The sequence below is a fragment of the Melozone crissalis genome, unplaced genomic scaffold (genome assembly GCF_028551555.1).
Source record: "Melozone crissalis strain CALT ecotype California unplaced genomic scaffold, PUWL_Pcris_2 ptg000537l_1, whole genome shotgun sequence".
Classification (NCBI taxonomy): domain Eukaryota; kingdom Metazoa; phylum Chordata; class Aves; order Passeriformes; family Passerellidae; genus Melozone; species Melozone crissalis.
Genome location: NW_026536235.1, coordinates 2,811,346 through 2,837,529, shown reverse-complemented (window position 1 = coordinate 2,837,529; position 26,184 = coordinate 2,811,346). Strand labels below are relative to the sequence as shown.

The window sequence follows — 26,184 nt, the reverse complement described above, 5'->3', positions numbered from 1 at the left end:
TCTGCACCTGGAACTACACCTGGAGCCCCACCTGGAGCCCCAAATCTGCACCTGGAGCCCCAAATCTGCACCTGGAGCCAAAAATCTGCACCTGGAGCCACACCTGGAACCCCAAATCTGCACCCGGAGCCCTAAATCTGCATCTGGAGCTGCACCTGGAGCCCCAAATCTGCACCTGGAGCCACACCTGGAATCTCAAAGAGCTACACCTTTGGTACTCAAATCCCCAAGTCCAAGCCCATTCAGCTCCTGCAGCCACACCTGGAGCTCCAAAATTACAGCAGGTGCTACACCTTGAGTCTGAAAGCTACACCTTGATACTGAAATCTCCCAAATCCAAGCCTGTTGGGCTCCTGAAGCTGCAGGCACACCTGGAGCCCCAAATCTATACCAGGTGTCACATGTGGAAATCTATAGCAGGTGCCACAGGTGGAGCCTCAAAACTACACCAGGTTCCACACCTGGAGCCCCAAATCTACACCAGGTTCCACACCTGGAGCCCCAAATCTACACCAGGTTTCAGCCCTGGAGCCCTAAAATCTACATCAGGTGCCGCACCTGGAGCCTGATTTTATACTCAAATCCCCCAAGTCCAAGCCCACCCGGCTCCTGCAGCCACACCTGGAGCCCCAAATCTATACCAGGTGTCACATGTGGAAATCTACAGCAGGTGCCACAGGTGGAGCCTCAAAACTACACCTCAATACTCAAATCCCCAAAGTCCAAGCCCATCGGGCCCCTGCAGCCACACCTGGAGCCCCAAGTCTGCACCAGATGCCACAGGTGGAGCCTCAAAGCTACACCTTGATACTCAAATCCACCAAGTCCAAGCCCGTTGGGCTTCTCCAGCCACACCTGGACCTCACCTGTTACAAGCACGTGTCATACCTGGAACCCTAAACCAGGTACCATACATGGAGCCCCAAAATCTACACCAGATGTCACACCTGGAGCTCCAAAGCTACACCTTTGACACTCAAAGCCCCCAAACCCAAGCCCATTGGGCTCCTGAAGCTGCAGCCGCACCTGGAGCCCCAAATCTACACCAGGGACTACATCTGAAAATCTACACCAGGTGTCACATCTGGAGCCCCAAATCTAAACCAGGTGCCACAGGTGGAGCCTGAAAGCTGCACCTTTGACGCTCAAATCCCCAAGTCCAAGCCCATTCAGCTACCGCAGCCACACCTGGAGCCCCAAAACTACCTGGACCTCATCTGTTGCAAGCATGTGCCACATGTGGAACCCCAAATCCATACTAGGTGTCACACCTGGAACCCCAAAGCTACACCAGGTGCCACAGGTGGAGCCCCAAAATCTACACCAGTTGCCACCCCTGGAGCCAGCCCCAAATCTCCATCAGGTGCCACACCTGGAGTCTTAAAGCTACAGCAGGTGCCACTTCTGGAGCCCCAAGTCTGCACCAGGTGCCACACCTGGAGCCTCAAAGCTACATCTTTGATACTCAAATCCCCCAAGCCCAAACCCGTGGGGCTCCTGAAGCTGCAGCTGCACCTGGAGCCACAAATCTGCACCAGGTGCTACATCTGAAAATCTACACCAGGTGCCACATCTGGAGCCCTAAATCTGCATCACATGCCACACCTGGAGCCCCAAATCTAAACCAGGTGCTACACCTGGAGCCTGAAAGCTGCATCTTCCATACTCAAATTCCCCAAGCCCATTGGGCTCCTGCAGCCACACCTGGAGCCCCAAATCTACCTGGACTTCTACTGTTGCAAAAGCATGTGCCACAGGTGAAACCCCAAATCTACACCAGGAGCCTCAAACCTGGTGAGATTTGCACCTCCTGCAACCACACTTGGAGCCCCAAACCAGGTACCACACCTGGAGTCCCAAATCTGCACCAGGTGCCACATGTGGAACCCCATACCTACACCAGGTGCCACACCTGCAGCCTCAGAGCTGCACCTTTGATACTCAGATCCCCCAAGTCCATCGGGCTCCTGCAGCCACACCTGGAGCCCCCAGTCTACCTGGACCTCACTTGTTGCAAGCACATGACACACCTGGAGCCTAAATCAGGTGCCACACCTGGAGCCTGAAAGCTACACCTTTGATACTCAATTCCCCCAGTCCAAGCCTATTGGGCTCCTGAAGCTGCAGCCACACCTGGAACCCCAAATCTACACCAGGCGTCACTTCCAGAGCCCCATATCTACACTAGATGCCACATCTGGAGCCCAAAATCTACACCAGGTACCTCATATGGAACCCCAAATCTACACCAGGTGCCACACCTGGAGCCTCAAAGCTGCACCTTCGATACTCAAATCCCCCAAGCCCGTGGGGCTCCTGAAGTTGCAGCCACACCTGGAGCCCCAAATCTACACCAGGTACCACATGTGGAGCCCTAAATCTTCCTCAGGTGCCACTTCTAGAGCCCCAAATCTGCACCAGGTGCCACAGGTGGAACCCAAATCTACACTACGTGCCACACCTGGAACCTCAAAGCTACACCTTATTTGATACTCATATCCCCCAAATCCAAGCCCATTGGACTCCTGCAGCCACACCTGGAGCCCCAAATCTACCCCAGGTTTCACACCTGGAGCCCCAACTCTTCCCGTTCTCTGTCAGATCCCGGTGCCGCTGCCGCGGTGCGGCCGCTCCGGGCGGGGTTACCTGTGAGATTGGCTACGGGCGGTTTGAAAATCGCCCCCGCAGGTGCCGCCGGCGTCAGTCCCGGGAGCGCGGCGAGCGTTGCTGTGGGAATTGTCACCAGGGCCAGCGCCTGCTGGCCTGTCACCTGACCTGCAATACTGATGGGGATAAGAAGAGGTTGAGTAACTGTCCCTGCCGGAACCATTACTCCTGTCACACCTGTGGCTAAGCTTTCCTGAGCCAACACCTGCGGAGATAAATGAGATTTGAAAGAGAAACACAAATCAACGCCCTGCTCAGCATCAGGGAAACCCCCGCGGGGCCCCCCCCGCCCCGCCTGGGACACCCCTCTGGGTGGGGGGCAAAGGGGGAACCCCCGGGGAATCCCTCTGGGGGGGGCAAAGGGGGAAATCCCCGGGGAATCCCTCTGGGGAGGGGCAAAGGGGGAATTCCCAGGGAATCCCTCTGGGGAGGGGGCAAAGGGGGAGCCCCCCTGTACTGGGAACCCCTCGGGTAACTGGGGGGCTCCCTGGTGAACCTCTGGGGCGGGGGAAGCAAAGGGGGAGCCCCCCTGAACTGGGAACCCTCTCCGTGGGGAGCTCTGTGAACTGGGGGGCACTGGGGGGCTGTGGAGCCTCTCTGGAGGGGATTAAGGGGTCCCCTCATTACTGCTGACCCCGCTGTGTGGGGATGGGGGGCAGAGAGGGGATCCCCTTCACCTCGGGGTCGCCCCTACCCCTGAACCCCTTCTCCATAGGGACACGAGGGGCACCCGGGGCCTCCCTTCTCCCCGAGATCTGCGTGGGGGGACAAAAGGGGTCCCCCTTACCTGGCCACCCCCTGCCTGCGGCCACCTCCCCCGGGGTCCCCCATGCCCCCCAGCCCCGGGGGACAGTTACCTGTGGCGTGGCCTGCACGGCCAGGTGTGTCACGCCGGGCTGGCTCGGGGCGGGGCTCGAGGCCACCAGGGCGGGCGACGCTGCTTTGGCTTTACCTGGGGGAGAACGGGTGGGGGTGAGGGGGAGACGCCCAAACTCTGCACGGCCTCCCCCAGGTGTGCTCAGGTGCGCTCAGAGCCCGGGGAGGGGACGCAGAAGGGGCAGGGACCCGGGCCAGCCCCGGTGTGACCAGGGCGGTGACAGCCACCAACACCCGGGGGTGGCATCCTCCCTCGGCAGGAGAGAGGATGGGACAGGGGACAGGTGACAGGGGACAGGTGACAGGTAACAGGGGACAGGTGACAGGTGACAGGCGTGTGTCCTGCCGGATTTGGGGCGCTGGCCAGCAAGCAGTGAGGAATAAAGCGGGATGTCCCCAAAACGGGAGCTGCCGGGGGAAGGAGCCGCAGCAGGACCGCGGAGCAGCCCAGGTGACACAAACCAGACACAGCCTTGGCTACCAGGGAGGGACCCGGGAACGATCCGGGGGAACCGCCAGGAATCATCCCAGGAACGAGAGATCCATCAGGAACGATCCCGGAGGGAGAGACCCGGAGGGCACCGGCAATGATCCCAGGAGGGAGAGAGCCGGGGAAATGCCGGGAATGGTCCCGGGAGAGACCCAGAGACCCGCGGGGAACAATCCAGGGAAGGAGAGACCCGGGGGAACTGCAGGGAACGATCCCGGGAACGAGAGACACGGGGGAAATGACTCCGGGAAGGAGAGACCCGGGGGCACCGGGAATGATCCCGGGACAGAGAGATCCGGGGGGAACGATGAGGGAAGGAGAGATCCGGGGAACTGCCGGGAACGATCCCGGGAGAGCCGGGGAGAACCGGGAACGATCCCGGGAGGGAGAGCCGGGGGGAACCGAGAATGATCCCAGGAAGGAGAGACCAGGGGGGCACCGGGAACGATCCCGGGAATGGGAGAGCCGGGGGACACCGGGAACGATCCCGGGAATGGGAGAGCCGGGGGGCACCGGGAATGATCCCGGGAATGGGAGAGACCCGGAGGGAACGATCCAGAGGAGATCCGGGAAACTGCTGGGAACGATCCCGGGAATGGGAGACCGGGGGAGCACCGGGAACGATCCCAGGAGGGAGAGATCTGGGGGAACCGTGGGGAACGATCCGGGAGGGAGAAAGCCGGGGGGAACGATCCAGGGAAGGAAAGACCCAGGGAACTGCTGGGAACGATCCCGGAATGGGAGAGACACAGGGAACCGCCGGGAATGATGCCGGGAATGGGAGACCCGGGGGGCACCAGGAACGATCCCGGGATGGAGAGAACCGGGGAACTGCTGAGAACGATCCCGGGAATGGGAGACAAGGGGGGCACCGGGAACGATCCCAGGAACGAGAGACCCGGGGGAACCGGGGACGATCCCGTAAAGAAGAGATCCGGGGGGAACAATCCAGGGAAGGAGAGACTCGGGGAACTGCCGGGAACGATCCTGAGAGGGAGAGACCCGGGGGAAGCGCCGGGAACGATCCCGGGGGGAACGGGAGACCCGAGAGGCACAGGGAATGATCCCGGGAGGGAGAGACCCAGGGGGAACGGGCAACGATCCCGGGAATGGGAGACCCGGGGAACCGCACGGAACGATGCCGGGAACGAGAGACCCAGAGGGAACCGGGAATGATCCCGGGAAGGAGAGAGCCGGGGAGCACCGGGAATAATCCCGGGACAGAGAGACCCGGGGAACGATCCAGGGGAGACCCAGGGAACTGCCGGGAACGATCCGGGAATGGAAGAGACACAGGGAACTGCCGGGAACGATCCCGGGGTGGGAAAGACACGGGGGCCACCGGGAATGATCCCGGGAATGGGAGACCCGGGTGAGGCACAAACTTTAAGGAATTTAGAGATTTTAGAGGAGCTAAGATTTCAGTTAGAGATAAGCTTTATTGGAGTTAATTAAAATAAATGGGCATGCTTTGATGAAGTTAAGAGTTAGTAGTTAACTAATAATTGATTGCTTGTCAGCACAATGTTTGGTTAGCTGGGTTTATAATGAAGAATATAGAAACTGATAAATAGATTTTAGGAACATAAGACAATTGTAGGGCTCCTCTGCTCTGAAACAAATTGAAGATGGGGAGCGGGAGTTCTACCAATGGGTTCATTTGTCACATTTGCATTGAAAATGTAGAAAGGTCAGAACGAGGAAGACTTCATTTACTTCCTCATATTGGGACCCCTCGCCATGAAAAGGGACCTCTGATCCATTTCAAGGAACAAACTCTGCGCGCTTAATGGCTTCTGAACTAATTACCATGCAGGGCGGGGAATGGGATGTACCAAAGTAATGAATATGGATTTGTATTTTGGGTATTCAATGCTTGTATAGATAAAAGGACTCTGCAATCACCTGTAAATTGTGGTGTGTTTTTGGGAATTATCTCACAATAAACATTCACTTTCTAACTAAACTGTTAGAGAATTTTTGGATATTGGTACTAGATCAATATCCATACTGGGAATGGGATGTACCAAAGTTATGAATACGGATGTGTATTTTGGGTATTCAATACTTGTACTGATAAAAGGACTCTGTAGTCACCTGTAAATTGCAGTGTGGTTTTGGGATCTATCCCACAATAACCATCCACTTTCTAACTCTAAACTGTTAGAGAGCTTTTGTCCGTCACGGTTGGATATCGGTACCAGATCAATATCCTTATTTTTTAATAAATCACGGGGAACTGCCGGGAACGATCCCGGGAATGGGAGACCCGGGGGGAACCGAGAACGACCCCGGGAAGGTTTGGGAAGGGAAGGTTTGGGAAGGTTTGGGAAGGTTTGGGAAGGTTTGGGAAGGGAAGGTTTGGGAAGGTTTGGGAAGGGAAGGTTTGGGAAGGGAAGGGAAGGTTTGGGAAGGGAAGGGAAGGGAAGGGAAGGGAAGGGAAGGGAAGGGAAGGGAAGGGAAGGGAAGGGAAGGGTGTGGGGGTTTCTCACCTGCCGCCTCCCCGCCGGACGAGCTCGGGGTGCTGGCGGGAGCGTCCTCCACACCTGGGGGGCCCCCCTGTGCCGGGGACCCCCCCGCTCCCTCCCCGGCCGTTTTGGGGTCCCCATCCACCCCCACCTCCAGCACCCGGATGGTCTCGTGGCTGGACATGACAATAACCTGCAAGCGAACCCCAAAATTAGCTCCGGGTGCGTCACCCCGGCCGTGCCCCCCGGGGCCCCCCCGCCTCCCTGGTTTTGGGGTGCAGGGCCCACCTGGACCCCGCGGGATCGAGGAACGGGTGGGGGAGTCCCAGCCCCCAACAGCTCGGAGCTTTGCTGTCAGCACCCCAACTCCAGGGGCACCCCCGGCTGACACCTCGGGCGGGTGAAACGCTGCCAGTGGCACCCCCAAATTCACAGCACCCCCACACCTAAAGCACGGCCTTACCTGCAGCACCCCCAAAGCTACAGCAAAGCCCCCACAGCAGCAGTACCCCCAAAACAGAACCAGCACCCTCAAACACAGCTGGCACTCCCAAAACAGAACCAGCAAAGCCTCCACAGCTTCAGCATCCCCTGAACAGAATCAGCACCCCCAAACAGAGCTGGCACCCCCAAATCTACAGCAAAACCTCCACAGCTGCAGTACCCCCCAAACAGAAACAGCAGCCCCAAACCAGAACCGGCACCCTCAAACCTAAAGCACCCCCCGAACAGAACCAGCACCCCCAAAACAATCAGCACCCCCATACAGAACAGGCACGTCCTGAACAGAACGAGCACCCCAAAAAAGAACCGGCACCCTCAAACCTAAAGCCCCCCGATACCTACAGCAAAACCTCCACAGCTGCAGCACCCCCAAAACAGAACCGGCACCCCCTGAACAGAGTCAGCACCGCCAAACAGAACTAGCACCCCCAAACAGAGCTGGCACCCCCAAACAGAACCAGCACCTCCAAACAGAATCAAAACCCCCAAACAGAACCAGCGCCCTCAAACAGAGCCGGCACCCCAGACCTAAATCTCCCCAAACCCAGCGAGCTCCTGCCGCACACCCGCAGCCCCCCGGGCCGGGGCTCCCCCCGTACCTGCAGGAGCGTGGCGGGGACAGGAACGTACACGGTGAGGGACCCGAGCCCCGCGGCCATGGCCGGGAGCGGGCCGGGACCACCCGGGCTCCGAGTCGAGAGCAGCGGCCCGGGCGGGAGGGACCGAGCTCCTTATCCCGCCCGCAGAGCCGATATCAGCGGGCCCGGCCCTGCACGGCGGCAACAGCGCCACACACACACCCCGGGGGCTGGGACGGTGCCGGTCCCGAAGGACATCCCCGGTCCCAGGGACATCCCCGGTCCCAAAGGACATTCCCAATCTCTGGGACATTCCCAGTCCCAGGGGCATTCCCAGTCCCAGGGATATTCCCAGTCCCAAAGGACATTCCCAGTCCCAAAGGACGTTCCCAGTTCTGAGGGACATCCCCAATCCCAGGGACATCCCCATCCCAAAGTACATTCTCAGTCCCAGGGACATTGCCAGTCCTGAGAGACATTTCCAGTCCCAAAGGACATTCCCAGTCCCAGGGACGTCCCCAGTCCCCACTGGCCCAGCCCCTCATTTGGAGTGGGGGGGTCCCAGCAGGGCCAGAACCAGCAGAGACCCCAAAGTGCCCCCAGAGTAATTTCCGGGCCCTCCCCAACTGTTAAAACATTCCTTCCTTCCTTCCTTCCTTCCTTCCTTCCTTCCTTCCTTCCTTCCTTCCTTCCTTCCTTCCTTCCTTCCTTCCTTCCTTCCTTCCTTCCTTCTCCTCCCTCCCTCCCTCTCTTCCATTATAAATACATTTTATAATATCAGCTTTATACAAATTTTAAGATGAACACTGTATGTATAATATTAAAGTTTTATATTAATATAACATAATTATATTAATATATTAGTATAATATTAACTTTTTTCTGTTGTTAACTAAACTTAAACATAGCAGTGAAATAGCTGATACAGTTATTGTGAAAAATGCATATTTTATGATTGCCTCTCAGCAAATATTAAAATAAATACTATATGTTATGTTAGAAAGTCATGCTGTATTAATCTCTTTTAAGTAGTGCAGTAAATACAGTTTTTAACCTATAGCATAACATTAAAATAAAAACTATGTGATGTAAGAGACTTTTTGCAACCAGCTCAAGGAATGGATAAATAATCAAGGAATTTTTCACATTGTCCTATCTGGATAGAGATAACAGCACAGACACGGAGATCCCAGAGAGGAATTATCGCTCCTTATCAGGACAGCTCAGACTGCGAGGAACCAAGGCTGATTTACAAGATGGGGGGAGCTAAAATGGAGCAGAAACTTCAGAAACTCTGGTGTGAAAGGAATGTTTGAATCACGCATGAGATCTGTGAATATGCAACAGGTTATTGCTTTTAAGGGTTAATCCTTTGGTAGCAAGGGGTGCTTTGGGGCACAGTGCAAAGCACCCGGACATCCGTAATTCTTTGCTTTTTATTGTCTTTTATTGTCCTAACTTTGATTGCTCAAATTGTTATTGCCCTAATTTTTATTACTGTTTTCATTACTAAACTCATTAAACTTCTAAACTCATTCATTAAACTTCTAAAATTTTAACACAAGTGGTCGGTGAGGGTCCCTCAGATGTGGTGCAGTGGTCAGTGAGGGTCCCTTGGATGTGATCAGTGAGGGTCTCTCAGATGGGGTCAGTGGTCAGTGGTTGGTGGCCAGTGAGGGTTCCTTGGATGTGGTCAGTGGTCAGTGAGGGTCCCTGGGGTGGGTGCAGTGGTCAGTAAGGGTCTCAGATGGGATGCAGTGGTCAGTGAGGGTCTCTCGGATGTGGTCAGTGGTCAGTGAGGGTCTCTTGGATGTGGTCAGTGGTCAGTGAGGTCAGTGAGGGTCCCTGGGGTGAGGTTCAATGGTCAATGAGGTCAGTGAGGGTCTCTTGGATGTGGTCAGTGTTCAGTGAGGGTCCCTCAGATGGGGTGCAGTGGTCAGTGAGGGTCTCTGGGGTGGGGTTCAGTGGTCAGTGACGGTCTCAGATGTGGTCAGTGAGGTCAGTGAGGGTCCCTCAGATGTGGTCAGTGGTCAGTGGTCAGTGGGGGTCCCTCAGATGTGGTCAGTGGTCAGTGGTCAGTGAGGGTCCCTCAGATGTGGTCAGTGGTCAGTGAGGGTCCCTCAGATGTGGTCAGTGGTCAGAGGTCAGTGAGGGTCCCTCAGATGTGGTCAGTGGTCAGAGGTCAGAGGTCAGTGGTCAGTGCTGGCGTTGGAGTCCCCGGTGTCCCCCAGGTCTCTGTGGGGTCTCCTCTGGCACCAAGCCCAGCTGATCCTCAGGGAGGGGACAGTGACCCAGGGTGGGGACTGAGGGTGGCACCCGAGGGTCACTCAGTGCTCACTGTCCCCTCACTGAGGGTGGCACCTGAAGGTCACCCAGTGCTCACTGAGGGTGGCACCCCAAGGGTCACTCAGTGGTCACTGTCACCCAGGGTCACTCAGAGGTTACTGTGCCCTCACTGAGAGTGGCAGCCGGGGGTCACCCCGAGGGTCACTGTCCCCAAGGGTCACTCAGTGCTCACTGTCCCCTCACTGAGGGTGGCACCCGAGGGTCATTCAGTGGTCACTGTCCCCTCACTGAGGGTGACACCTGAGGGTCACTGTTCCCTCACTGAGGGTGGCACCCCGAAAGTCACCCAGTGCTCACTGAGGGTGGCACCCCAAGGGTCACTGTCCCCTGAGGGTGGCACCTCGAAGGTCACTCAGCGGTCACTGTCCCCGAGGGTCACTCAGTGCCCACTGAGGGTGGCACCCCAAGGGTCACTCAGTGCTCACTGTCCCCGAGGGTCACTCGGTGCTGTCCCTTCACTGAGGGTGGCACCCTCAGGGTCACTCAGTGCTCACTGTCCCCTCACTGAGGGTGGCACCTGAGGGTCACTCAGTGCTCCCCGAGGGTCACTCACTGTCCCCTGTCACCAAATGTCACTTTCCCCTCTGGCTCTGACCATTCCTGACCCCCCCGGGTTTTGGGGTTCCAATTCCTGCAGGACAGAGCTGGCACAGGGGGGGCAGTGCTGGGGTGGGGCAGCACAAAATGAGGGAAATTCAGAATTCCTGGAGGGAAAGGACCAGGTTCCCACAGCTCCTCGGGCACTGCGGGGTCTCACCCTCCCAGCCCCACCAGTCTGACCAGTCTGACCAGTTCTGAGTGGGGAGGGCACTGGGTTTGCAGGGAATGCTCCCAGGTTACCCCAGGATTTGGGGTGGTCCCTCCACCAATGCCAGAATTTCACCCCACAGCTGCCAGAGCAGAAAATGAGTTGGGAATTCAATCAACCCTCAGCTGATTTCTCCTTTTCCTGCTCTTCAATAACCTGGGCTGAATTTTCCCTTTTCTAGGACCTCATTGAGATGTGTGGGACCAATGAGACTTTTAACTGTCCCCAAAAGCACTGCTTTTATTATCAATTTAACAATTTTAGTAATTTTTATTGTGAGCAGCTTGTTGGGCAACTAAATATTGCTGGGATAATCTAAAGTAGATTATTTCATGTGCTGTCAGTTTGGGGTTTTTTTTTTGCTAAATTGATTTTATCTTTTTTTACTGGGAAAAAAAAGAATGTTGTGGGAAAAGCTTTTATTTTTCTCTTGGGTTAAATGTACATTTATCTTATGTAGAAATTTATCTCAACTAATTAAAAATCAGGGAATTGAACCAAATTAAGCCTGGGAGTTGGTACATTAATGAATGTTATTATAATATCAGTTTTGCCTTGGAAGGCTTCAGATTTGGGATGATTTTTCTGAGTTTTTCAGAGTTATGGACAAGGGAATGAAATGACCTTGGAAAAACACAAGGAAATGTCCCCAGGGCCCATCCCAGACAGGAGTGCAGAGGGAACAGGGATCAAAAACAAGGGAATCTCTTCTCTGCTCCCACCTGGGAACAAGGAGGGATTTGTGTTTCCAAACCAGCTCTGGGTCTGCTGGGGGATAAAACTGGGAGATAAAAGAAACAATGGGGAGGATTCCACTGATGGATGAATGGAAAAAGATAAAATAAACTTTTACAAATAAACTTTGGGTTTGCTGATAAATGAAAATTAGACATTGAAATGAAATGTCTGATAAATGAAACTGGAATATTGAAAGATGAAAGAAACAATGGGGAAAACCCCCTAAATTCCCTAAGAATTAAAATTAAAGGGCAGAGTTATACATTAGAGGGGAATCTTTGGTATTTTGGGGAGTCCGTACCTCTAAAGCACCTCAGAAATTGGGAAAAACCCCTAAATTCCATAAGAATTAAAAAATAAAAGGGAGGGTTATACAATAGAGGGGAATCTTTGGGATCAGGAGTTCTGGGAAGTCTGAATCTCTCAAGTACCTCAGAAATGGGAAAAAAAATCCTCATTTCCCTAAGAATTAAAAATTAAAGGGCAGGGTTATACATTAGAGGGGAATCTTTGGTATTTTGGGGAGTCTGTACCTCTCAAGTACCTCAGAAATGGGGAAAAACCCCTAAATTCCATAGGAATTAAAAATTAAAGGGCAGGGTTATACAATAGAGGGAAATCTTCAGTATCAGGAGTTCTGGGAAGTCTGAACCTCTCAAGCACCTCAGAAATGGGGAAAACCCACTAATTTCTCTAAGAATTAAAAATTAGAGGGCAGGGTTATACAATGGAGGGGAATCTTTGGTATTTTGGTGAAGCCATTCATTACAATGAACAGTAGTTTCTGAGAAAGAAAAGAATTAAAAGACCTGAGGAATAAAAGAATTAAAAGACCTGAGGAATAAAAGAATTAAAAGACACTCTATCAAGGGAAACACAGAAGTTAATAAATAACCTAAAATACATTGTTTGGGAAAACTTTGATTAGATAAGTTAATAAATGATCTAAAATACGCTTACAAAAGAAACTTTGGAATTAGAATATTTGAAGAAGCGAAAGTAGAAGCCAAAAAGTTAAGGTGACCTGCCAAGCTGTCAGAATCAAGCCAAGTGCAACAGTGATTTCTGCCAAGTCATGGAAAAACATGCCAAGGATGACAGGAAAATGCCCAAATTAGGAGAAGCTTAAAATTTAACTAAGGAAGACCAAGAGTTCCTGGAAAACCCCGCCTATACTCCTGCCTGCTTATTAATATGCATATAATAAATGATGTAATCCTTGTTCAAAATTGTATAAAAACCTGCTTTTGCTGTACTTGATTCAGAAATCCACTTGGTGATTTCTCCAACGCGTTGTCAATAAATACCTCCTGCCTATAGACCTCAAATCTAGTCTCTGGGCAGCTTATTATCGCCTTTTGGGGCAAAATTCGGCATCATTGGGAAGTCTCAACCTCTCAAGTACCTCAGAAATGGGGAAAGAGAGGGAAATTGGGATAAAAAGGAGGCTGCGTGCTCCAAAAATCTGAGAGACCCCAGGGCAATGCCCCATGGCCTCTCCCTTTATTGGAATAAAGCAAAAGGATTTCTCTGTCTCCTCTTTGGACACAAACCTCTGGCGTTTACAGATTATTTTTCCTGAACCACTCACAAACCTGCACTGGAAACGATAAAACTTTCCTAACAACTGTCCTAATTAATTGTTTTAATTAAGTTTTCCAGCAGTGCAGCAAGGTTTGTCACCAAATGGGATTTTGGGAGCCCAGTTTGGGGAAGCGGCCGAGCCTTGGAGCTGTGCTGGAAAACCTCGATGGTTTTCAACAAACAAAGCCTGGGACAGGGAGATGTTTTTGCTGGATTTGGACGTGAGGAATGCAGAATTTACGGAGCACAAGGACATTCTGCAGAGCCCAGAGATAAAGGAGAGACATGGGCAGTTCACAGCTGTGCTGGAACCCTCCCTGGCTGGGAAAAAGGCAATAAAGAGACTGAAAATGGGAATGAAACAGCACAAGAAGAGAAATCAATAATCAACAGAGGATGAACTGCTAATTAATGACAATTCTGTAATTTATCGCCAATGGGCGTGAATTTTTTTTGTTGGCTAAAATGTAGAAATGGTGAAAAGTTTTGGAAGTGTGTGGTGAGCAGAGCAAGCTGAAGAAGTTTAATTTTAAAAAAGGATTCCACTGATTGATGAGTAGAAAAAGAGATTTGCTGTCACAAATAATCTTTGGGTTTGCTGATAAATGAAACTGGACATTGAAAGATGAAAGAAACAAAGGGGAAACCCCTAAATGGTCAATGTTCCAAGGAGGGACCCCAGGCTCTCAGTTTTCCTGTTTTGGGGCTCAGGGTGGGTGGGAATTGCCATCGCTCCCTGGTTTGTGTTTTTAGAGGCTCCTGTAGCTCTGGGGATCTCCCGTCCTCTTCCCTCCCTGCTCTCCTTCCTCCTCCTCTCCCCTGGTGAAAATCAGCCCCACCCAGTGTTACAGATACACATTATAATATTGGCTTTTTGCAAATATTCAAATGGATTGTATATGTGTTAAAATAACTTTGTTTTAAAGACATAGTGTGTATTTGTTAATTAAGTTCAGTGAAATAGCTGATATAGTTACATACTATAATATTAAAATATTAAAATGGGTTTTATATATGTTAAAGCAACTTTGTTGTAAAGATATAGTTTGTATTTCTGGTGTTAATTAAGCTCAGTGAAATAGCTGAGATATATACATATTATAATACTGGCTTTTTGCAAATATTAAAACGGACTATATACGTGTGGTGTTAAAGTAACTTTGCTATAAAGACATAGTTTGAATTTGTTAATTAAGCTCAGTGCAACAGATGATATAGATACATACTATAACACTGGCTTTTTGCAAATATTCAAATATATTTTATATGTGTGGTGTTAAAGTAACTTTTCTATATAGTTTGTATTTCTGGTGTTAATTAAGCTCAGTGCAATAGATGACATAGATACACACTATAATACTTTTTGCAAATATTAAAATGGATTGCATATGTGTTAAAGTAACTTTGTTATAAAGATATAGTTTGTATTTGTTAATTAGGCCCAGTGAAATGGCTGATATAGATACATGTTATAATATTAGCTTTTTGCAAATATTAAAATGGATTCTCTATGTGTGGTGTCAAAGTAACTTTGTTATAAAGTTTGTATTTATTAATTAAGTTGAGCGCAATGGCTGATATAGACACACACTATAATATTGGCTTTTGCAAACATTAAATGGATTTTCTACGTGGATGCGCAGGTTTTGTAGTCTCTGTTCTAGTAACTTTGTTATAAATATATAGTTTGTATTTGTTAATTAAGCTCAGTGCAATAGCTGATATAGACACATTATAATACTGGCTTTTTGTAGATATTAAATTGAACTTTATATGTGCTGTGTTAAAGTAACTTTGTTATATAGTTTGTATGTCTGGTGTTACATAAGCTCAGTGCAATAGCTGATATAGATGCACATTATAATAGTGGCATTTTGCAAATATTCAAATGGATTTTATGTGTGTGGAGTTAAAGTAACTTTGCTATTCAGATATAATTTGTATTTCTGTTGCTAATTAAGCTCAATGCGATATCTGACATAGATACACACTATAATACTTTTTGCAAATATTAAAATGGATTGCATATGTGTTAAAGTAACTTTGTTATAAAGATATAGTTTGTATTTGTTAATTAGGCTCAGTGAAATGGCTGATATAGATACATGTTATAATATTAGCTTTTTGCAAATATTAAAATGGATTCTCTATATGTGGTGTTGAAGTAACTTTGTTATAAAGTTTGTATTTGTTAATTAAGTTGAGTGCAATGGCTGATATAGACACATACTATAATATTGGCTTTTGTAAACATTAAATGGATTTTCTACGTGGATGCGCAGGTTTTGTAGTCTCTGTTCTAGTCACTTTGTTATGAATATATAGTTTGTATTTGTTAATTAAGCTCAGTGCAATAGCTGATATAGACACATTATAATACTGGCTTTTTGTAGATATTAAATTGAACTTTATATGTGCTGTGTTAAAGTAACTTTGTTATATAGTTTGTATGTCTGGTGTTACATAAGCTCAGTGCAATAGCTGATATAGATGCACATTATAATAGTGGCATTTTGCAAATATTCAAATGGATTTTATGTGTGTGGAGTTAAAGTAACTTTGCTATTCAGATATAATTTGTATTTCTGTTGCTAATTAAGCTCAGTGCAATAGATGACATAGATACATATAATGTTGGATTTTTGCAAATATTAAAAGGAATGTGTATGGTGTTAAAGTAACTTTGTTATAAAGATTTAGTTTGTGTTTGTTAATTAAGCTGAGTGAAATAGCTGATATAGATACACACTATAATATTGGCTTTTTGCAAATAATAAAATGGATTTTATAAGGGAGATGTTAAAATGACTTTGTTCTAAAGATCTAATTTTTATTTCTGTTATTAATTAAGCTTAGACATAGTAGTGCAATGGCTGATATCAGTGTGCTTGTGTTAAATGCCTGTTTGGATGGGATAAAACCCAATGCACACACAATGAGCACACCTGTACACACAGGGACACACAAAGAGCACACCTGTGCACATGGGGACACACAAAGAGCACACCTGTACACGTGAGGACACACAATGAGCACACCTGTACACGTGAGGACACACAATGAGCACACCTGTGCACACAGGGACACACAATGAGCACACCTGTACACACAGGGACACACAAAGAGCACACCTGTGCACAAGGACACACAATGAGCACACCTGTACATGTGAGGACACACAATGAGCACACCTGTGCACATGGGGACACACAAAGAGCACACCTGTACACGTGAGGACACACAATGAGCACACCTGTGCACATGGGGACACACAGTGAGCACACCTGTGCACATGGGGACACACAATGAGCACACCTGTACACGTGAGGACACACAATGAGCACACCTGTGCACATGGGGGGACACACAATGAGCACACCTGTACACGTGAGGACACACAATGAGCACATCTGTGCACATGGGGGGACACACAATGAGCACACCTGTGCACATGGGGACACACAGTGAGCACACCTGTGCACATGGGGACTCACAATGAGCACACCTGTGCACACGGGGACACACAATGAGCACACCTGTACACAAGGACACACAATGAGCACATCTGTGCACACGGGGACACACAATGAGCACACCTGTGCAGATCTGCCAACCACCAGCACTGTGAAAAGTGCATATTGGGTGGCTCTACACAGATATTTTATATTTGTATATTTGTATATTTGTATATTTGTATATTTGTACATTTCTATATACTGCATGCATTATATTGTATTGATTAGTGGTGCTGTATTAGCATTTTAATAGGATGGTAAATGTAGTTTTGTAGTTAAAACGTCACTTGTGTACTTAAAATAGAAACTATGTACGTGGGATATTTTTTAAAGAGAGGAATGAGGTACTCCCACTGAGATAGCAGCCTCAGGACACCTGAATCCTTCAGAGAAAGAGAATTTATTGCCCCATTACCAGGAGAAATGAACTTCTTCCTGCCTCACTCAGAGAGGATGATGTCGTTAGGATTATGAGGAAGAAGTTGAAGATGACCAGACAGAATCCTGTGTTTGGATGGAATTTATGCATCATGGATGAGGTGTATGAATATGCAACCGGCTGTTGCTTTTAAGGGTTAATCCTCTGTTAACGTGGGTCCTTTCTGGGCTTATTTTGCCCAAAAAAAGTTACCCAGACTGTCTGTAACTCTTTGTTTTTATTGTCTCATGTTGTCCTAATCCCAATTGTCCAAATTTTTATTACTCTAATTTCATTACTATTTTTATAACCATTTCATTACCATTAAACTTTTAAAATTTCAAACCCGAGTGATTGGCGGTTTTCACATTCCCACCTTGCTCAGCCCTGCAGAGCCGTCAGGATCCAGAGGCAGAAGCTGACACTGCCCAGACAGAATCCTGTGTTTGGATGGAATTTATGCATCATGCATGAGGTGTATGAATATGCAACAGGCTGTTGCTTTAAGGGTTAATCCTCTGTTAACGTGGGTCCTTTTTGGGCTCATTTTGCCCAGAAAAGGTCCCGGACATCCATAACTCTTTGTTCTTATTGTCTCATATTGTCCTAATCCAAATTGTCCAAATTTTTATTACTCTAATTATATTGCTATTTTTATAACCATTTTATTATCATTAAACTTTTAAAAATTTTAAAAACAAGCGATAGGCGTTTTTCACAGCGCTCACCCCTGAGGGCAGTGAGGGCCAGGCCCAAAACTGGAGGTGATAAAGAGAAGGAGACAAAATCAAGCCAAGAAACAGCCGGCTCTAAAAGGCGGCCCCGAGGAGGGGCCACGCAAAATAGGTCATGAATATGCAAACTAGTTTATGAATATGCATACAAATCTATGAATATGCAAAGAATGATGTAAGGGAAAAGGTATTTAAGGGGTGTCCCTGCAGATAACAGTGCGGGCTTGGTTGATGCCATAATAACCTCTGCTCTGTGGTCCTTATCTCCTATCGTCCTTTATTGAACTTTTTACATTTTATCAGGAGAGTGAATGTGTTTTTCACATGAACTTCGCTCTATAGTCCTTGTCTCCTATTGTTCTTTATTAAATTCTACATTTTCACAGGAAAGTGACCGTGTTTTCCACACCTTTGCTCTGTTCCCCTTGTCTATCATCCTTTATAAAGCTTTTTATAATTTACATTTTCACAAGAGAGTGACCGTGTTTTTCACATAACCCTTGCTCTGTGGCCCTTGTCTCCTATCACCCTTTATTAAACTTACACGTTCACAGGACACTGACTGTGGTTTTTCACATAACCTTTACTCTGTTCTCCTTGTCTCCTACTGTCCATTATTGAACTTTTAAAATGTTCACAGAACAGTGAATGTGTCTTTCACACCTTTGCTCTGTGGTCCTTGTCTACTACTGTCCTTTATAAAACTTTTAAATTTTCACGAGAGTGAATGTATTTTTCACATAACCTTTGCTGTTCTCTTTGTCTCCTATTGTTCTTTATTAAACTTTTTTACATTTTCACAGGACAGTGAATGTGTTTTTCACACCACCTTTGCTCTGTGGTTCTTTTTCTCCTATGGTCCTTTATAAAACTTTTAAATTTTCACGTGAAAGTGACTGTATTTTTCACACCTTTGCTCTATAGTCCTGGTCTCCTATTGTCCTTTATAAAACTTTTTAAATGTTCACATGAGAGTGAACGTGTTTTTCACACCACCTTTGCTCTGTGGTCCTTGTCTCCTATTGTCTTTTATAAAACTCTTAAATTTTCACATGAGAGTGACTGTGTTTTTCACACTTTTGCTCTGTGGTCCTTGTCTCCTATTATCCTTTACTAAACTTTTTACACGTTCACAGGACACTGACTGTGGTTTTTTATATAACCTCCGCTCTGTTCTCCTTGTCCCCTACTGTCCTTTATTGAATTTTTTACATTTTCACTGGAGAGTGAATGTGTTTTTCACATAACTTTTGATCTGTGGTCCTTGTCTGCTACTGTCCTTTATAAAACTTTTTACATGTTCACAAGAGTGACTGTGTTTTTCACATAACCTTGCTCTGTTCTCTTTGTCTCCTATTGTTCTTTACTAAACTTTTTACATTTTCACAGGACAGTGAATGTGTTTTTCACACCTTTGCTCTGTTCTCCTTGTCTCCTATCATCCTTTATTAAACTGGGGATTAATTAATGATTTATTAAACCTGGCTGTTCCACCTGAGCCTGTATGAACCCATCGAGCGGGCGCCCCAAAACCTGCAGCACCCAAACCTGCAGCACCCCAAAACCTGCAGCACCCCAAAACTGCAGCACCCAAAACTGCAGCACCCAAAACTGCAGCACCCCAAAACCTGCAGCACCCCAAAACACAGCGAGTATTCCTCCCACCTGCACCACTCCACCCACAGCACCCCAAACTAACAGCACCCCAAAACAGCACCCCAAAATCCCACCGCAGCATCCCCTCCAGCCCCACAGGTGGGGTGCAGGGCCAGGTGAGCCCCCCAAATCTCCTGCAGGTGTTCCAGCCCATGCCAGGGCACACAGGGAGGGGGGGTCACACCCACAGCCGGTTTTGGGGTCCCAGCCCTGGCCTGGTTTGGGGAGGGGTCCCAACCCCGGCCAGTTTTGGGGTCCCAGCCATGGCCAGTTTTGGAGTCTCACCCCCAGCCCGGTTTTGGGGTGGAGGTCTTACCCCTCGGGCCAGTTTTGGGGTCCCCCTCCCCAGCCCGGTTTTGGGGTCCCAGCCCCATTTTGGGGTCCCAGCCCATTTTGGGGTTCCAGCCCCATTTTGGGGTCCCAGCCCAGTTTTGGAGTCCCAGCCCATTTTGGGGTTCCAGCCCGTTTTGGGGTCCCAGCCCCATTTTGGGGTTCCAGCCCCATTTTGGGGTCCCAGCCCATTTTGGGGTCCCAGCCCCGTTTTGGGGTCCCAGCCTAGTTTTGGGGTCCCAGCCCCATTTTAGGGTCCCAGCCCATTTTGGGGTCCCAGCCCAGTTTTGGGGTCCCAGCCCATTTTGGGGTCCCAGTCCATTTTGGGGTCCCAGCCCATTTTGGGGTCCCAGCCCCATTTTGGGGTCCCAGCCCCGTTTTGGGGTTCCAGTCCCATTTTGGGGTCCCAGCCCATTTTGGGGTTCCAGCCCCATTTTAGGGTCCCAGGCCGGTTTTGGGGTCCCAGCCCTGTTTTGGGGTCCCAGCCCCATTTTAGGGTCCCAGGCCGGTTTTGGGGTCCCAGCCCTGTTTTGGGGTCCCAGCCCCATTTTGGGGTCCCAGCCCGTTTTGGGGTCCCAGCCCGTTTTGGGGTCCGTACCTGCTCGTTGACCGTCAGCAGGGCCTCCTGGGGCTGCCCCGGGCACGGCTCCATGGTGGGCTGGCACAGGTGGGGAGGGTCACACCTGCCACATGCTGCACGAGGGGACAACAGGGGGCTGTCACCAACCTGGGGGTCCCCGGGGGGATTTGGGGTTCTGGGATTCCTCTCACCCCCTTTGAAACCCTAAAAACCTGGGATGGGCCAGGTGAAATCACCTCTGTAGAGCCCACAGAGGTCCCCAAATCTCCAGGTGACACCTGGCTGCCCCCACAAGCCCCTGGTGGCCCCTGAGGGCACCCAAACTGTTGGGGACACTTTTCTCAGCAGTCACAGGTGGGTGGGCTCTGGATTCATCCCCCAGGTGGGTTCACCTGCCCCACAGAGCTGCCAGGATCGGGGGGAACACCCCAAAATCCTGGGGCAGCTTCTTCCTCCTCCCGAGGCTGGAAAAGATGGGGAAAGGTGGAAAAGGTGGGAAAAGGTGGAAAAGGTGGGAAAAGGTGGCAAAGCTTCTGCTGCTCCCTGTCCCAGGTGGGCCCATCCCCTCCCCAGCCCCCAGTCCTGTCAGACAGGGAAGGGAAATGGGGGGATGGGAGGGGGAAGGAAGGGAATCCCATGGATTTTGGGGGTCCCAGGTACTCACCCACTGCTCGTTCTGGGGTGAGGGACCCTCCCTCTGCACTCGGGGCTGGCTGGGGCTCCTGCCCCCCGGCCTGGGCTGGGGGCGCCTGGGGGCTCCCAGATTTCAGGGTTCCCAGGTTTTGGGGCTCCCAGGTTTCAAGGTTCCCGAGGTTTCAGGGTTCCTGGGGTTTTGGGGTTCCCGAGGTTTCAGAGCTCCCAGGTTTCAGGGTTCCCAGGGTTTCAGGGCTCCGCCTTTCTGCTGTCCTGGCTGCAGCTCTCAGGAAATCTGGGTTCTGGCTCTCTGGGTTTTGGGGTCTCTGCGCTCCAACTTTCCAGGATTTGGGGTCTCTGGGCTCTGGGTTTTAGGGTCTCTGGGCTCCAGCTCTCTGGGTTTTGGGGTTTCCAGGCCCTGGCTCTCCGGTTTTGGGGTCTCTGGCTCTCTGGCTCTTAGGGTCTCTGGGCTCCAGGTCTGCAGGTTTTGGGGTCTCTGGGCTCCGGCTCTCTGGGTTTTGGGGTGTCTGTTTTCTGGCTCTTCAGGATCTGGGGTCTCTGGGCTCCCGTTCTGCAGGTTTTGGGGTCTCCGGGCCCTGGCTCTCTGGTTTTGGGGTCTCTGGCTCTCTGGGTTTTAGGGTCTCTGGGCTCTGGCTCTCCGGTTTTGGGCTGTCTGTTCTCCGGCTCCTCAGGATTTGGGGTCTCTGGTTCTCTGGTTTTTGGGGTCTCTGAGCTCTGGCTCTCTGGGTTTTAGGGTCTCTGGGCTCCAACTCTGCAGGATTTGGGGTCTCTGGGCTCCGGCTGTGCAGATTTTGGGGTCTCTGGGCTCCGGCTCTCTGGGTTTTGGGGTGCCTGGGCTCTGGGTTTCAGGGTTTTGGGGTCTCTGGGCTCCGGCTCTCTGGTTTTCAGGTCTCTGGGCTCTGGTTCTGCAGGATTTGGGGTCTCTGTTCTCCGACTCTGCAGGAGTTGGGGTCTCTGGCCTTGGCTCTGCAGGTTTTGGGGTCTCTGGGCTCCAGCTGTGCAGGTTTTGGGGTCTCTGTGCTCTGGCTCTCTGGTTTTGGGTTCTCTGTGCTCCGGTTCTGTAGGATTTGGGGTCTCTAGGTTCTGGCTCTCTGGGTTTCAGGGTCTCTGGGCTCCAGCTCTCTGTTTTTGGGGTCTCCAGGCTCCGGCTGTGCAGGTTTTGGGGTCTCTGAGCTCCGGCTTTTGGGGTCTCTGGGCTCTGGCTCTGCAGGATTTGGGATCTCTGAGCTCTGTTTTTTGGGGTCTCTGGGCTCCGGCTCTCTGGGTTTTGGGGTGTCTGGGTTCCGTTTTCTGGGGTCTCTGGGCTCTGGTTTTGGGGTTTCTGGCTCCGGCTCTCTGCGGTTCTGCCCCTCCTGGTTTTTTGGCTCCTCCGAGTTTTGGGGTGCCTGGGTTTGGCCTGGAGGAACACAAAACATTGGAGATGTTCCCGTGCCGAGCTCTGGCTGCTCCTGTGCTCCCCAAAAACCTGGGAGCCCCAGGATCCCCCCCTAAAGATCCCCCCAAAAAGGAGGAGTTTGGGAAAGGTGACTCATTCAGGAGAAATAGAAAAGTTTCAAGGAGAAATCCTTGGATTTCTCTTTGCTGCGGCTGCTGGGAGGAGACACAAATAACCCGGGAGAGAAGACTAATTAACGAGCCAATTAATCAGACATTTGTGATTCCAGGCTGGATGCAGGTGGGCATCCAGCTCCAGATCCTTTCCCCATCACACATCCCGATTTTCACACTTTTTGGGGCATTTTTTGGCATTTAATGTGACAAATCATTTATGCAGATGGTGGTGAGGGCAGGCTGGGAGGAGCAGCCACGGAGCAACAGATGGAGGGAAGGCATAAAATGCATAAAATATTAATAAAAATATTAAAAAATAAAGAAAGAGGGGAAAAAAGGTGAGAGAAGGATATTTAGGATGCTCCCAGTCTCCATGTGGATTTAATTTCCATGTTAATTAAGTGTTGATTAGGCAGAGATAGGTCCAAAAGTTGGACCCATAATTTTTATATTTTGGGTTTATTCTCATTATTATTATTATTATTATTATTATTATTATTATTATTATTATTATTATTAATATTATCATTATCATTATCATTATCATTATCATTATCATTATCATTATCATTATTATGTTTTGGTGTTCAATAATAACAATAACAATAACAATAACAATTATAATAACGATAATTATTAAAATAATAAAAACAAATAACAACAAACTCAAAACATAATAATGATGATAATAATAAAAATAAAAATAATAAACCAAAATAATAATAAAACCAAAACATGATAATGATGATAATAATAGCAAAACAAAACATAATAATTATAATAATAACAATAACAATAATGAAATAATATAAACCCAAAACATTATAATGATCATGATAATGATGATAATGATGCTAACGATGATAATGATAATAATAGTCAAACAAAACATAGTAGTGAAAAAAAAAATGGAATAATAAACCCAAAACATAATAATTATAATGATAATAATAAAATAAAAATAATAAAACCAAGTAATAATAAAACACAAACATAATAGTAATAATAATAATAATAATAATAATAATAACAATAATAATAATAAAACAGGGGGCAGGATCCCGACCCCAAAAGGAGTGGCAGCATTTCTGGAGCCCCTGGCACCGGTAGCAGCCTGCAGTGCTGTCATTGGGATATTTTATGAAAATCCTTTCGCTAGGATTTTTCCCCTGAGGAGCCTCAGAAAAGAAATGTAAACAAGAATTATCTGATTGCTTGGAATGTGGTCTGCAGATGGTTTAGCTACAGGTGAATCTTTGATTGGTCCCATGTCAATTGTTTTTATTTGATGACCAATCATGATCCAGCTATGTCGAGGCTCTGAGCAGTCACAAGTTTTTATTCTTCATTCTTTTAAAGCCTTCTGATGTCTCCTTTCTCTTTCTTTTAGTATATTATTTTATTACATATATATATATATATATATATATATATATATACATATAATTTATATATAATATATTATTTATTACCATCATATATTATTTATCATATACATATTATATTATATTATATTATATTATATTATATTATATCATATTATATTATATTATATTATATTTCATACAATATTTATATCATATATAATATATTATTTATATATAACATATTATTTATTATCTAATGATATATATTTAATATAATACATATAATAAAATAATAAATCAGCCTCCTGAAACATGGAGTGAAGATTCTCATCTCTCCCCTGGTCCTGGGGACCCCCAAACACAACCCCACAGGGGCACCCCAGAGTTTCCATTCCCAGGATTGGGATCCCTGCCAAGCCAGGGCAGAGTTTGGTGCCCTCAAACAGAACCTGGAGGGCGATGCCAGGGCCTGAGTGCCCCCGAGGGCACGGGACAGCCTGGGGGGCAGCACAGGGGGTGGGGGCACGGGAACCCCTGGGACTGCAACCCGTGGGGTCAATGGGATCCATGGGATTGATGGGATGGGATCAATAGAATCAATGGGATCAATGGGATTGATGGGATCAGTGGGATGGGATCAGTGGGATGGGATCAATGGGATCAATGGGATTGGATCAATGGGATCCATGGGTTGGATTCAATGGGATTGGATCAATGGGATTGGATCAATGCGATCAATGGGATGGGATCAATAGGATCAACGGGATCAATGGGATCAATGGGTTTGGGTCAACATCATCAACAAGATCAATGGGATCAAGGGGATTGGATCAATAGGATCAGCAGGATCAATGGGATCAGTGGGAGGGGATCAATGGAATCAATGGGATGGGATGGGATGGGATGGGATGGGATGGGATGGGATGGGATGGGATCAATGGGATCAATGAGATCAATGGGAAGGGATGAATGGAATGTGATGGGATCAATGGGAGAGCAAGTGATCAATGGGATCAATGAGATGGGATGGGATCAATGGGATTGATGGGATCAATAGGATAAACAGGATCAATGGGATGGGATCAGTGGGATCAACAGGATCAATGGGATCGGTGGGATTGATGGGATGGGATCAATGGAATCAATGGGAGAGGATCAATGGGATCGATGGGATGGGATCAATGGGATCAACGGGATGAGATGGGATCAATGGGATTGATAGGATCAATGGGATCAATGGGATTGGATCAATAGGATCAACAGGATCAATGGGATCAATGAGATGGGATCGATAGGATAGATGGGATGGGATAGGATTGATGGGATGCTATCAACGGGATCAACAGGATGAATTGGATGGGATAAATGGGATGAAATGGGATGGGATCAATAAGATCAACAGGATCCATGGGATAGCATCAATAGAATCAATGGGATCAATGGGATGGGATCAACGGGATCAATGGGATGGGATGAGGGGTCAGTGTTGTGCCCCCACTGTCCCTTTGGGGGGTCATGTGGGGTGCAGGGGTTGAAGCACAAGAGTCACCCTGGGATGGCCATGGATGGAGGGGCTGAGGACAGGTAGGACAGATTTGGGGGGGCACAGGACAACCCAGCCCCACCCCTTCCCCCCAAAGTGAGGACCCCCATGGCCCCCACCCCTGTGCAGCTCCCAGGGAAGGTCCCCCCACCCCAAAACCACCAAAGGAGGGGCTCGAGGTGGCTGTGGGGGCAATGCCTGCCTCTATGGGATGCTCAGTCCCCCCAAACCCTCACAGTCCCCTCCCACTGTTCTGCAGCACCCCAAAATGTCCTTGGACCACCCCATACCTCGGTACCCCCCTGCAATTCCCCTGCCCTGCTTTCCCCCCAAAATCCCACTGCCTCCCTTCTGGGGGTCCCAACAGGACCCCAATAACATCCTGCCCCCCTCTGCCCTATTTCTCTTCTCCTGCACCCCAAAACTCAGCCCCGAACTCCTCCTGCTCCCCCCACCTGGGCATTCATCCCCCCCTTCCCTGTCCCGGGGGTCTCCAGCCCCCTCCTCTCATTTCCCTGACCCCCTCAATTCCGAGGTGACCCAGGGACCCTCACTAACCCAAAGCCCCCCCAAATCCTCACCACCCCCCTCTGCCCCCACTCAGAGCCTTTGTGTCCCCCCCGTTCTCCCCAATTCCCCCCCAGACCCCCCCAAGCCTCTCTCACCCCCAAACTGCCTTTGCCCCCCAAATCCCTGGGCAGGACCCCAAAACTGTCCCCACCCCTCACCCCATTTGAGGGGTCCCAGATTGGGGATCCAGGGTTTGAGGGGTCCTCT

General features: G+C 49.0%; 1 protein-coding gene and 1 long non-coding RNA gene across 2 annotated transcripts in view; one reads left to right on the top strand and one right to left on the bottom strand.

Moving 5' to 3' along the window:
• POU6F1 (POU class 6 homeobox 1) overlaps positions 1 to 21,040 on the bottom strand; it is a 31,565-nt gene extending 10,525 nt beyond the window's left edge. The window contains exons 1-5 of the mRNA XM_054295173.1: positions 20,957 to 21,040; positions 20,311 to 20,405; positions 6,526 to 6,694; positions 3,525 to 3,619; positions 2,647 to 2,872 (exon numbers count right to left, since the gene is read on the bottom strand). Of these exons, the coding sequence (XP_054151148.1) occupies positions 2,647 to 2,872; positions 3,525 to 3,619; positions 6,526 to 6,694; positions 20,311 to 20,364 (544 nt within the window). The 5' untranslated portion in view covers positions 20,365 to 20,405; positions 20,957 to 21,040. The remainder of the gene's footprint in view (positions 1 to 2,646; positions 2,873 to 3,524; positions 3,620 to 6,525; positions 6,695 to 20,310; positions 20,406 to 20,956) is intronic.
• A 493-nt stretch (positions 21,041 to 21,533) lies between these two features.
• Positions 21,534 to 22,108, top strand: LOC128950303 (uncharacterized). The gene is made up of 3 exons (XR_008484337.1): positions 21,534 to 21,586; positions 21,680 to 21,796; positions 21,919 to 22,108. It is a non-coding gene; the product is annotated as an uncharacterized LOC128950303 (long non-coding RNA).
• The last annotated feature ends 4,076 nt before the right edge of the window (positions 22,109 to 26,184 follow it).